The sequence below is a fragment of the Chelmon rostratus genome, chromosome 6 (assembly GCF_017976325.1).
Source record: "Chelmon rostratus isolate fCheRos1 chromosome 6, fCheRos1.pri, whole genome shotgun sequence".
Classification (NCBI taxonomy): Eukaryota; Metazoa; Chordata; class Actinopteri; order Chaetodontiformes; family Chaetodontidae; genus Chelmon; species Chelmon rostratus.
This window is the reverse complement of record NC_055663.1, coordinates 9,383,605-9,398,137: the sequence shown is the minus strand read 5'-3', so window position 1 is coordinate 9,398,137 and position 14,533 is coordinate 9,383,605. Positions and strand designations below refer to the sequence as shown.

The window sequence follows — 14,533 nt, the reverse complement described above, 5'->3', positions numbered from 1 at the left end:
TGTCCAGTGCAGATGTGTTTTTTTATTTATTATTCCAGCTCTAGCCACATGAGGCACTGTTGGCATATAAAAGTAAGCACAGCAGGGCAGAGATGTTATCCCAAACACATTCAGTGATGTTAAATGTAGATACAATTGGAAATAAGGTCGATAACCTCAGCATGATGAAATATCTACTCATTTATATTTAAGTGTTTAGGGAAACTGTGGAGCCTGAGATACGGGACAAATATTGTTCATGGCTCAAAACTCCACTTTTCTTTTTTTTTCTTTTGAAAACAGTGGAAGCTGTGTGAGTACTAGATCTGCTGACATAGGTTCATTCTGTTGACATGATCCCGTTGGGCCGTAGTGCTTTCGATGACAAAAACATGAATACATTTTTTTATTTTCATTCATACAGTGAATGATGTGGGCAACAGACATGCTCAGCTTCCTCGAAAAGAGTCTCAAAGCAGCCCGGCAGCAGTGTTGTTGTGGTGTTGTGGTTGTAAATGGAAGAAGAAGCTGTGATTTATGTACTCAGGATTTGTTCTAAGAGGCTCTAAAGCTGTCTGTTCCTCAGCTGACACACTCATTTGATGCATTTTCTGTGTTTTACATCCTGTGGCTGTACAGGTTATACAGGCCCTGTACGCTGTGTTATCTTCATTTTGTAACTGTGTTTTCTTGACAGTATTGTTTGAGCTGGAGGAAAGCATTAGCATTCCCTCTCTCCTTCTTCACTGACATCAGAGGAGAAGTGAGTTAGGAGCCATCGGCAGAGAGGAGCGAGAGAGAGGAAGAGAGGCTGTTTGGTGCGTTTTGGGGTGGTTGATCTTGCAGTGATTACAGTTGAGTAGAGACAGAAAGAGTGAGGGAGGGCACCTTGTGTTCATCAGAGTTTTATCGTTGTCTAAGTTTAGATCTTGGCTCGCAGGCGGCTTCTCAAGTAACAGGGCTGCGGGCTCACTTCAACCACTCTACGCTGAGACAGGAACAGAGCTTTAAAGGGGGACGAGCAAAGGCTCAGAAAAGTGGCAAGTCACAAGAAAATAAGAGGAGAGGCAGGAGAGGGGCTGTTAATGCCAGACGCTGTTATATAATGAGACATTTCGAACAGGAGAGGTAGAGAAGGAAGAGCACGAATCAGACTGTTCTGCTTGGAGGCAACTCTTCACCACATCAGTTTCTAACTGCTTTTTACCGACTGGGACTGGACAATGACGGAGGAAGCGGACGTGGGAGTCGATCTCTCTCCGACCTCCAGGTCTGAGGAAGCAGACGTGGGAGTCGACCTCTCTCCAACCTCCGGGTCTGAACAACAGGGTCCACATTTTTTAAAAGATGTCATCTTCCATGGCAAGTTTAAGGTGAGTTTCTCCACGAGAGACAGAGATGACAGCAGGGCAGCAAAGGGAGAGTTAAGACAGGACAAAGTCACTGAATGAAACTGGTCCAGATGTAAACAGCATGACTGTTCACAGATGCTTGTTGTAGCACTATTACAATAAGTATAGTGTGATTTGGGATGCATGTATTGCAAGAAATCTAATTATTTTAAGCTAAAAACTACAAATTACTTGCGTTCTTACAGTAGTACATAAAGTACATCAATTTGACGTAATATATTTACCCTCTTAAACCTCACTGACCTCCTGTAGTGTAAGTGAAAATAAACTCATGATGTTTGGCCACATATTATCCAAACTCCAAACTTTATTTGGAATTGTAGTGGAGATCCCAAAGTTGCCAAAGATAACAAACATGTCAAGCTGAATCTTGGGGAAATATGTACACAAGGAAACACAAGACATGGGATGGAGCTTTCCATTCGATGGAATGGTGAAGCCAGAAAACAAAACAAAACATGTCTTCTGTATTTTATTGACTGAAATATAAAACACTGGATCCTAGATGGTGTTTATGACATGTCACCTTGTACCAGCGCTGATGCCTCAACCCACGAGGAGCATCAAAACAAAGTTCATCCTTCCTTATGACAGCAGAGCTCACGCTCTTCTCCGGTGGTCTGAGGGGCAGAGAGCTCATTAAAGAAGATTAGAACAGCTGAAAATGAAGTCGGGCCTCCTTCACGAAACATGTTTACACACAGATTTGGTGCAAATTTGTCTGTACAAACAAACCAAGAACTCTTAGAGGACCCACAAAGGTTTTCTTATTTCCAAACTATTTGTAAGCTGGGACAAAACCGGAGTGGTTACGACCACTTGTCAGTCGTGCCACAAGGGTTGTTGTGAGGTGGAACATGACTTGTTGTCCATGTTGGCTCAGAGGTTGAGATTGAAAGTTAACTGTTGACCTCAGAAACAGCAGCTGACAAAGGTCTCACATGGACCTTGTGGTGAGATTGTTTAGTCAGTTTCTTATCAAAATGGTTTGTTCTTATTCGATACAAAACTGGCCTGTTGACTTACTTGACATTGGGTGATGGTGCATATTATAGAAGAAGTATTTTGGCACATTGAATACACAATTATCACTTGAGCTGCTAATTCCCTGACTGTTGTTCCTGGCATTTGCAGTGGATGTTTCTCCAGTGCTGCAGGTGTGTATGTGTGCAGTGTCTCATGCCAGCGTCTCCATGACCAGTGTCCTGTTCTTGCGACCTTAGTCCCTGACAGCTGGCAGATGTTTTTAGGATGCAACAACGCTGCTATTTTCACAACCAAACACGTGATGTACATGTGGATTGGATTCAGAAGTAAACAGGCCAGTTGCACACTGATCTATTATCCAGCCATCCACCCGTCAAAATAGTTCATGTAGATCAGCGTTGTATGAAAAACTGGCACGAAACATCTCGTCGGATTCATACATTTATTAGGTTTCTGTTTGTTCGTGCTTGTGTTCAAACATTTAACACTTTACTTTTACTAATTTATCCCTAAATATATGTTTTCCATATGTAAGGCATTAAAAACAATGTTATAGTACAAGAAGTGAAACTAAATGCAATAATCTGCCGCTCTTTGTTGTTAATCTCAAAATGCATGACTGAAGCCTCTGAAGATAACTGAAGGGTCAGAGTTTCTCTCAGAATCAAGGTCATGTAGTGAGGATTAGACCAGTGTTAAAGAGTCATAAAGTGTTCGTGGAGTCAGGTCAGACAGAGGAGACATATATGAAGAACACGGATCAAAATTGAAGCAGCACAGGCTCGACTATTAGTCCCAGGTATGGTTTGAAGTCGGAAAATGCTGGATCTCATATTTCCCTTTTTAACAAGAACCTCTCACCCTGATGAATCTCCTCATCCTTAAACAGTATGTTTGGAATAGAAGCAATCTGCTAAATGCACCGTGTGTAATTTCAATCAAAACAATAACAAACGGCATTGTGAAGCAGCATGGGATCATGGGAGTTGTTGTCTTCATTGTTGAACAAAAACCATTGCTCATGTAAATCTGACGTGACTCAGGCAGAAACATTCATGAGCGAGGTAATAAATCCAGATCTTATTCAGGTTACATTTAGTCATTCAGTGTTTGCTGACTTCCTTCCTCACTCTTTGATGTGTCATCTGGCGCATAAGACATCAACTGTTTTTTCAGGCTGAGTATCTGATGAGCATCTGATGCCCACGAAAAATTAGGTGTTATTTAAATGTTTTCCGTGTTGCTCTTCGCTCTACAAGAGAAAAGGGTCCATATGATATGTGTTAAGGTCAGAGTTTAGATAGTCCAGGTATTTTGCCAAGCGTGAACCAGATCCAACATGGAACCGGCTATCAGAATCCAGCCCTACTCTGGACTAGTAAACCGATCCTCAAGTGAAAATGGGTGGAGTGGATGCTTTCTGTGTAGTTCGAGCTAGACACCTCCCCTCAGATCTGCAGCCAGACTTTATGAATAGACTTCATAAGAAGTAATACTGTAATAGGCTCAGGTCATGACACATCTCATAATTCACACACTATTTATGAAACACCACAGGGTGCATGGCAGCTGCCACCTGTACTACAGCAACAAACTGCACCCTGACCCGCTACTACTATGAAAATCCTAATTTTCATTCAGCATGTCTCTGTGCCATCCAATTTCCCAAAATCTGTTGGAAATTCACAGGTCATGACTAAAATCCTGAAAAATAGGGCAGTGTGCCAAGCGTGAATTGCACAGCTGCTTTCACACACAGTGAGCCAGCCAGCAGCTGAGAGCCTGCCACATAGCTGCGTCTGGAGCTCGGGATCGATGTCAGAGCTCTATCTATAAAAACTTCAACTCAAACAAGTCAGTGATGGTTGTAATTTACTCTGCATCAAACCGGATTCCACAACCACAGCGATGAAATAAAGGTGCAATCTCTGTCTGCAAAGCAACTGGTGCTGCTCAGCTTGTTTAAAATGATCAGTTCATGATAATATGTGATTTAAAACATTGACATAAAAATCAACCTGATCAAACATCACAAAGAGCTGCAGTATCAGTTTAGACCTGGTGCTTGTGGACCACAGTGTCAATATTACAGCCTGGTATCCTTTGAATTATGTCCATTTTAGACCATCAACACCTCACAACTTACATATGGCACCATCACTTGGTGTCAGTGAGGGAAGCAGTGTGTAATTTATGAAGCTAGACAGAAAGGCTGGACTTCACTGCACTTGCAGACTAGTCAACTTAATGGGTGTATTTGCAGGAAGTCTTTGGTCATCCAAAGCCACAATTCATCAAGTCTCCAAGGGGCCTCAAGTAGACCTACTGCAGGCTTCCAAAGAGTTAGAAAATTACTCATAAACCATGGCTTATTTTGTGAGACATTTATTTACGTAGTGAGGTTTGATGATTCACACAAAGAATATGCACAGTCTGAGTCATTTGGATTTGTTGCGTACAAGTTTTGTCTTGTAAGGATCTGCAAAGCTGTTCACAGCTTGTTTTGACTGCTCCCAAGTGGCCAAAAAAATCATTTATTGCAGGTGCGGTCACTAATCACTTTGGTTTAAAAAATGTGCAACATGCAAAAGTGCAGAATAACAATGACCTACAATTAAAATCAAATAACGTACATAACGTACCTCCCACAGTGAAGATTACTTCTTGCAAAAAAAAAAACAGACAATATTAAATAAATTATACAAATACTTTAATAATATTGTGTTTTTGCATGCTTACCATTGACAGTGACATTCATACCACTGTCAAGTTACATAAGCCTTTGTTCAGTTTTTTGCCTGAACCTGAAAACAGGCTAACTTCAAAGGAAGCGCAGAACAACTCACTCTACTTTTCCTCTTTTTATTTTCAATCCACTCCCACCTCACTGCGCTGACCTTGTTGCAGACCAGTGTTGTTTTTAGTGAAAGTAATACGAGCACATAGTAGAGTTATTGACAGTTCTTCTATCAGGTTTTTTCAGTGTCACTGTGGTTTTTAGTTTCAACTTTACTGTTTTGGCGTGGAGACTGAGGGATTTGAGGGGAGTGTGATTTACATATCTGCATACCAATGAGAAAACATCACTCCTCTGGACTCGAGGTCCCCTCTGTAACCTCTGATCTGACCACACACCTTGCACACAGCATTGGCTTCCACAAGTTCGCTTGAAACTCCCAATCCACAAGTATGCAAAATCCAGCTCTGGCTTTAACTTGTAATGACGGTAGACGTCTTCAGAGAGTATACAACTTAAATATCTTGGTGTGTGGATTGACTGAACTGATCATGTCATGAAAAAAGTACATTTTGGTTACTATCCATTTCCCATCATATCACTTGTTTCAACATTATTTGTCTTCTTATTTTAAAACAAATTTCATATGTTTTCTTTAACACTGTCCCTGTTTATACAGTAGTTTGATCAGTTTTCTTTTTCTGTCTTCATTCACTTCACTGTGTCTATTTCAAGGTTGTGACTCATTCCTCTTATTTTTTTTCTTTTGTTATTGTCTAATTCTTCTGTCTATTGTCTAATTATCTTCGCTGTTTATTTCTTTTTTATACCTCTCATTATGATGTGTTTGCTTCAGCAATGCTGCATTTATTGCACTTTGTTATCTTCACTCTGTGTTATTAGTGTGCCGGCTGTGAAAAGCCCAGACACACTGTTGTTATTCGTCATACTTAGTAGTGTGCCTGATGTGCAGTGCACATTTCCACACCACCATTAATCCGCCACACCAATCCGCTCTTTAGTTTGTCATACAAGCGTACAGCTATATACAAAGCTGAACCGTTCAGCATGTTTAGGGGATCGGTGTTATATAACTGATATGTGTGATGGTTGATTTTCTATTAATGTTTTGATATCTTTTTTATTGAATGGTTTTCTATGAGGAATAAATGATGAATCACAAACGATCTCAAAAACTATAATGGCTACAAGTGTGAATTCAGTGGATGATGCTAAAGACACTGACAAGGCCACACCCACTTACATCATACATATTTTTTCTGTCATAATAACTTTTGGCTCCCTATTCTTCTTCAGCAAACGCATTACAAAGTGCGATTGGATGACCCCGAGCACTGCTGATATGTTTGATTTGAGATATCATGTATTGTTTTTCTGTTATTTGCTACAAATGTTTGTGGGTGTAATCAAATTACTTCAAGATATATAACTCGCAATCCTTCATCCAATTGTATCCAAATGTGGCTCAAGTGCACAGACTGAGAAACAATTAAGATGACAGAGTTTCATGCAGTTTTTTTGCTTCAGTAAAAAATAAATAAATAAAATTAAAAAATTAAAAATAATAATAATAATAAGTTAAGATTAAGTGTGAGTGCAAAATATAAATATAAATTAAAAAATTATAACGATAATGAATTGATTTGAATTCTGAAATCAGGGAGATGCTGCTTTAATGCTCAGGCCCCAGTTTTGAATTGCTGCTAAAATTTCTGCAAAACACCAGATGTCAAGCATTTCAACACCCGGGAGCTTCAGATCTGTTTTTGCAGAAGTATGAAGAAAGACCCAAAGCTCCCATGGTTTTGCCCATACTCAAACCTTATATGTTACCTCATGTTGAATCTAGAAACTCCCTCTTAACCGAAGTAAACTGATGACTGTCTTTGAAATGTTGGTTCCACAGTCCAAATGCCTCTAATGGCTAATAAAATTGTCCAGGAAGGGGGGAGTTCTACTTAAGCTCCAGGGGTAGCGTCAGGGGGGCTTGCTGGTGGCCATTGTCCTGTCCTCAGCCTCACCTCGCTGACGCCACACTGTCTGCGTGAGCAGCCAAAAACTCTTGTTTTTCATTCTGGTGCCCGTGTTAACAGGTTTGAGCAGCCACAGCCTGCAGCCTACGACTGCAGCGGCGTCATCTCTCTGAACGAGGGTGAACAAACATCACGTCATCATCATTGCTGATGGACGTTATCAAAGGCAAACTCGTTGTAGTGTGTGTGGACACCACATGTGTGTGATCCAAAAGCACAGAGGTGCCAGAGGGGGGAGAGAGAGAGGGAGGGAGAGAGGGAGGGAGAGAGAGGTCATGGTAGGTGAGATATAGTTAGCAGCTATTTGCAAAAGGCTACGTTGAGACAGAGAGGTTTTGTTGAATTGTTTGGGGGGACAACTGACATGATTTTTTTTATGATTGGTTCACAGATGTAATTCAGAAAATTTCAAGAAATTTTACAAAAACTTAAAACACACTATTTTGATCATGAATGTGTACATTGAATGTACGTCACATCCCAAACTACATGGTTGAAGGCTATTGTGGACTTTGATTTCACCTCTGCGTCCAGCTGCAGTTTCCTGCATGTATAATCATCATCCCTTCATGTCTGTCCCCATGTGCACGCTGTCAGCTGCTGAAGGCTCTAACCCCGGAGGAAAACACCCACTGCCAGCACGGCCTCTACTTCGAGGACGGTCAGCGGCGGGTCGACTACGTGCTTACCTACCCCGTGAAGAAGCCTTCTGGGGGCCGCTCCAGCAGGCAGTCGGCGCACCTGCTCCTTGAAAATGCTGTTGCCCACAGCCTACGCCACGGCCCCAGGAGCCCCAACAAGCATCTCCGACATCATCAAGTACAAAGGGCGGGAGACTCATCATCCCTGCCGTCTTCACCCGTGGCCAACGTGGAGCTGGGCTGTCCGGGTGAGACCTTCGGCGGCCACGAGGATCATAAGACGTTCAGGCGGGAGGAGTTTGAGGGGAAATTGAGAGACATGGGACTGGAGCTGGAGAAAGATGAGGACGTGAGTGCAAATCTTTATTAATTTATTCTTTCCAAAAACACCATCACCTTCACCTAAAATCTATTTCTAACAGTGTCTGCAATCTGCTTTCTGGACACAAAAGCCATTATGCGACAGGCGGGTTTCCATCCACATGCTTTTATGCGTAATTGATATTGGCGCAAAAATAAGTGGAAATGCAGAAAATATGAAAAGAAATCTTGAAATATTGCAAACTTGTTTGATCTGAGTTCTGAATACAGAGATACGTGATATCACTGCTGCACAGGTTTTGGGTAAAACATGTCATCACCACTTGTTGGCAGTGCAGGCCAAATTAAATTTTTGGATATGATGTAAAGTAGCAATAGCCAATAAAAGCAGAGAGATGGTAATTAAGTAGATATGGAGAAAAATGAAGATCAAAATAGAAAACAAAGCGAGAGAGAGATTAGGGGTACAGGTTCAACCCAGAATAGGTTTTCCAAAAGCACGAACCTCCAACCAGAAAGAACCTAATAATAGGAGAGACCAGAATACATGGTGCAACCCCAAGTCCACAAATGCTGGGACAGTGTCTAAAACATAAATAAAAACAGAATGCCAACATTTGCGAACGAACCGTAGCAATTGGCAAAAACACACAACATTTCACAATAATTTCAAAATGGCTGATTTGGGTTTCGGTCATGACACAAAGAAACATTTTTTAAGTCTTGTATGTTACACGTGCCTAGCAAATATGGTGAGTGAAATGTGAGGGCTACTTTCTTGAAAATTTGTAGGAGAAAAAGGTTGGGAACCACTGCCTTAGTATCATTTCAGTCATGTCTTCTGGAGTTATTGGCTTTTTTAAAAATGTTTACATTTGTTGGTAATGGAGGGGACATGCAGGTTACCAAAAACCTCTTAAGCTTCACTTTTGAGTTTAAGACCCCCAATTGATTCTGTTGTATCTAAATGGACACAGAGTTCTTTAAATTCTTCAGTAATTTCTACTCGGTCAGTAGTTACACTTCCAAAATCTGTAGAATTTCAGCACTTAATCTGGATCCAGCCTGATGAGCCAGGATGCTGCCAGGCTCTTCAGTTTTCCTTCTTCTCGTCTGCATGTGCACCATAGCAGATTAGTTGGCTGCGAGTACAAGCCTGCAGTGCTTCCTGTAACATTTGCTCAGAGACCTCTGGTGTATTATTAGAGAGACTGAATGTATTGAATGACTGTTTTTTCAGATGCTAATGTGTTCTGGGTGTGTGTGGGAAGTGCTAGCCGTAATGATCTGACACTACAATAGCTTCACACAGGACACATTTTGATAGCAACCTGGAATCTGGAAACCGAATGCATAAGGTATTATATTCAGTTGTGCGTGCTGTGCTGTGTGTACTGCTACTCCGCCTCCATTCATTTCTGGCTGACAAGCTGCTGGCTTGCTGGGACGTCTCCAACCTCAGGACTTGTAGCACAAGCTAATGATGGTTACCAGTAAGTGATCCCAGTCTTAATGGAGCTTTACACTACTTCCTGTCTCAACAGCACGTCTGACAGAGCTATTTGACTTTGATATGAAGCTTGAAGGTACTGATGACACACCAGAATGTATTAATCTTTTCCAAATTGTAATAATATGGAATAGTATTTTAAATAAAATGGATAGCTTGACAGATAAGTCTGTGCCCAGACAGGAGTCCCTTTGGATCAGCAGAGGAAAGATTCCTCTCCCAGGATTTCCAGACATGCAACAGTACAGTCTATACAAATTATCATGACAAAGCATGGATCCAGGTGGACACTGAGCAGCTTTGGGTGTCACCAGATAGGTTTGATATGAGGTGGTGGCATATGACCTGGAAAGAAAGACAGACTGCACAACACAGAAGAGGCAGCACAACGTTCACACATATAGGAGAGACAAACTAACACACTGAGGGACAGATAGACAGGAGTCCATGCAAAGAAAGGAGAGGCTGAACGTCCTGGGGGATGATGATCCAGATCCGAACGTCTGGATGTGACACTGACAGCCAGAAGAGAGAGAGAGAGAGGTTACAGGACAGCTGATGGTCCAACAGAGAGAAGCCTGAGCAAAGAAGAGATAAAAAAACAACAGAAAACTAAGAGAGAGAGAGAGCAGATACACACTGTTTGGCAGCTTGTGGGAAATGAAAACAACACAGGCTTAGAGAAATGCACTGGCTGTCAGACAGTTTACAGGTTTTTTTTGTTTTAGATTTTTTTTTCTTCTTGTGGGCAGGACGAACATGGACTATAAATACTCGGGTTATAACATTAATTGAGACTGAGGCGGACCTGCGGGTGAAAAGGCCTGAGGTACTGAGGAATAAGCATTAATTGAAATTCAAGGAAAAAAGGACAGAGGACAGGATATGAGTTTTAATGAGGTCAGACAGATATGAAGGGACGAGCCCATTTATAATTTCATTAGACAGGTTTGTCACGACATGTTAGACTTCCGCTGCATTAAAGAAGTTATTGGGCAGTTTGTGTTAAGTTAAATGAGAAGCACCAGACAAAAGCTTGTTGTTGTTTAATGGTAATTCTTCTGTATTAGAACTGTGGTCTGATTCTTTTGGTTTTGTCCATTAGTTATGGTAACTTCAGCAGCTGAGAGCTGGCGACACAGTGACTTCACTGAACACAAGTCTGCCGGGACAACAAACGAACAAACAACAACAGTTTTTCTCAGCCACTTCATTTACAAGGCAAATTGAAAGGAAGCAATAGCCATAATCATAGGAGGTAATAATCCCCAATGGCGAAGGTAAACTGTGTGCACACGCCAGGTCAAAGCTGAAGCAGGAAGTGAGCGTCTGTTTAAAGTGGACTGTCTTTGATGTCTTCTCTTCCAAATAAGTTTAACTGAAGTGGAGGTTTATTTAGAGCCCGTTTCATGATCCTTGACCCGTCTATTTCTATTATTATTACTGAGCATTTTGAAATTATGGTCAAAAGTACAAAAATAAGACCCAGTCGTGTCGTGCCAAGACATCTCTGATATGATCACTTTACAAAAGTCTGTCAGCCTGTCTGGAATGAAGCTGTTTTCGCAAGTAAACAGCGTTTTCAGAGAGTGTGGGTGTGGCCTCAGCTTTGATTATATTTAACTGCATGAAGTTAGAGACATCCGCTCCTCAATGTCTTCAACAATTTAGAGGGCAATTTCTGTCAAACTATTTGCAGGGTTGCAGCATAGAGATATCTGTGTATCAGCCGTGTAAAAGTGTTAACTGATATTTCGCTCGTGTATAAGATGTCCTAATGCCAGCATATAAATAGAAAATATGACTTTCCACAGCAGTGACTTAAAATGGCTGACCGGAGGCTGCAAGTACCACACATACCTATTTTTCTGAAACTGGGCAAAGGGCAAACACAAGGTCCCTGAGTGACCTACGAAGTGTTTGGATATTTCGGTGATCAGTGGCAGTGGTGCTGTTGTGCAAACAACTGGCTAATTAACACTGTGCAGAATATCAGCTCTTCAGCCAAGGAAAAAGACTGAGGGTTGGAAATTTGCTTGTTTTTTGGAAAAAAAAGTAGGAGCAGGAGGAAACACAGCTGGACATAATCCAATGAAAACGTGTGGTGTTTCTGCTTTCAGAACCTGCAGGTACGCCCTTTTTTATGTTAAATTTATTCATTTTTATCATTTTTCCCTGCTGTTGCCCAGCAGCAGCTCAAATCAATCAAATCAAATAAATTTAGAATAAATGTAGAGATAGTTGAGGGTAACAGATTGAGTTTTGGGTGCAAAGACTCACACTAGCAACACCTGAATACATTTTTGCACAAAACAAGTGCTGATTTATTAATACTCATCACCCCAAATACTAATATACATCAGCAAATCATCATAAGGAAGCAAGTGAGTTAAAAGCGAGCTTGTGTTTCATTCTCTTGTCTCACTATTTATTAATTCTACTTTTGTTTTTCACGCAGTCCTGATGATTGATAGATATGAAGCTTCCCGTTCAGTTCCTTCAATTCCTGCAGCCGTCTGAAGTCGGCAGGACAGATGTGTTGATCAAAGGGTCGATCGGCTGTGCAGCAGTGCAACAGACACAATGTGATACAATATCCCAAAAAGCACAAAAGACAATTAAAAACAACATATAATAAGAGTACTGCTAGAGTGAAAGCAAACCAGTATTTAGTGTGTGGTTGGGTGGTTGAGCTGATGTGACCTTTATTGGAGTTTTATTGGGCAGGAGCCTGAAGGCCACGTGTGAACCTTGAGGGGCAGGTGCTGTCGGACAGGATGCATTCTGCTCTCTTCAACAACTGTTTGTTAAATTAATCAGACAGACTTTTCTGTTGATTGTCCATGATGCTGCTACAGGCCTTTCTGTTTATGTTTGAGAGAGGCACACCATCAGATGAAAGAGAAAGTAAAAATAGACTCAATAAAAGATCTGTAATCAAAGAGTCGTCAGCACAGAACTTAGTCAGCTTCCTCCGACAAAAAAGCTGCTGCTGGCATTCTTTTTTTTTGCACATTATATTGGAGTTACAATCAAAGATCGGCTTATTGTGAATTATACTCCAAAGTTCTTGTGCGACTCAACGCTTTTTACATCCTGACCATTAATTTTAGTGTTGACAGGGTTGGACACGTCTGTGGTCTTTGTCACGTTTAATTCAGACTGTAGTTTCTGCGGGATCAGTTCTGAGGATACGCTCATACACTCACACTCACAAAAATCTGTGGAACGTCCCGAGGCAGGTGGAATGAAAAGCACTTCAGCGTCCTCGGTGCGTGGTCTCTCTCATACAAAAGGGTTCATTCGTATAAAATGGTACACCTCCTTCACTCTATTTACTGTGGCACAAAGGTGCACCAAACCCGTCAACCAAAAGCTCACAGTCCGAGTCTTTCTCTCCGAGCCACGTTTCTGCCGAAGCCAGAATACAGGCTTCTTTAAACGGGTGCCGGTGGTGTGAACAACATGATGCCGGTCAACCAGCAGAATAACAAACATGGTGTAAACTGAACAAACAAACACGCACCACGAGAGGCGTCACGCCACTGCTGCAGTGCAGGACCAGTCTGGTTTAAGAAGTGTCTCGCCAGAGCCCAGTCCCACTACGCATGGCTGTCCACTGTGGTTACACTGATTCAGTTACATTCACTTACCACCAGGCTCCTTCAAACAAACAACACAAACAAGAGACAGACCAAGGCTGTTTGAGGGGCAGGGATGATTATACCTTGTGTCTGTTTATTCAGATTATTGGGACTCATTAACACCATGTTTCATGACCTCCTCTCCGTTTTTCAGCCTTTCATGTTTTTTCTTGAAATGTATTTCAGTACAATCACTGCTGTATCACATTTTTGCGATGTGACAATTTACAACATGTAATAGAGTAGAATTAGGACTCACCGACATCACAACATATGTAAGTTGTGCACAACTGAGCCATACTCGTATGCTGTGTGTCTCTTAGGCCAAGATCCAGGGGGTGGGCTTTGTGAAGATTCATGCTCCCTGGAACGTTCTCTGTCGAGAGGCTGAGTTAATGAAGCTGAAGATGCCCACCAAGAAGGTCAGACTCTGCACACTCTCTCTGTATGTGTGTGGGTGAAAACCTGGAGAAAAAAACAGTCAAAAAAACTCAACATGTACCACCTGTATGTATGCGTGCTGTATTCATCCAGAACTATATACTCGTCCATGTAGTGTTCAGGAGGTGCAACATTTAGCAACACTGCCAGCTTAACTACATGTCATGATATTGACTTTTAGAGTAATTTAACCAGCCTGACACACACACACACACACACACACACACACACACATACACACACACACACATCACACTAATAAAGAGCAAAGACAACTTAGTGTGACTTCTGCACAAAGATGCATTTTTGTATATCACACAAGAAGTTACCTCGACTGAAGCGTTTGTTTCTTTGTGGGGATCTGCAGGTGTATGAAGTCAAGCAGTCAGGTGGAGTTATGGAGAAGATCAGCTCTCTGGTCAGTAAAGTTCTGGAGCCTCTCCACCCTCACGTTGAGGAACATCAGCTGAAGAACATCAAACACCTGTCACACACTTTCTCCAGAGAAAAACAGCACCTGTAAGTGTACTGTTTACATCTTGACGGAAAAAAGGTTTGATCCTTGTAGCCTGACAGGATTTACAGTGAAGGATGCCTGCAGTAGAGAAATGTTGTTCACTGTCTATAAATGAAGTGGAAAAGTATGACCAGAGGGGTGTTTTTATAAGGAATGCTCACTGTGAGCGCGACTTAATGTGGAAAAAGTGTCTTGACTGAACAAACTATAGCTGAGTTCAGGTGTTCAGGACATTTCAAACAGGATTATCGCATTCTGCTTCATCCATGTTTCACACAGCGTCCCAGCTC

At 41.6% G+C, this 14,533-nt stretch overlaps 1 protein-coding gene across 1 annotated transcript in view; it reads left to right on the top strand.

Moving 5' to 3' along the window:
• Positions 1-1,202: 1,202 nt before the first annotated feature.
• Positions 1,203-14,533, top strand: part of LOC121607677 (anoctamin-1-like) — a 40,083-nt gene continuing 26,752 nt past the window's right edge. The window contains exons 1-4 of the mRNA XM_041938615.1: positions 1,203-1,352; positions 7,767-8,159; positions 13,609-13,707; positions 14,094-14,245. Of these exons, the coding sequence (XP_041794549.1) occupies positions 1,203-1,352; positions 7,767-8,159; positions 13,609-13,707; positions 14,094-14,245 (794 nt within the window). The remainder of the gene's footprint in view (positions 1,353-7,766; positions 8,160-13,608; positions 13,708-14,093; positions 14,246-14,533) is intronic.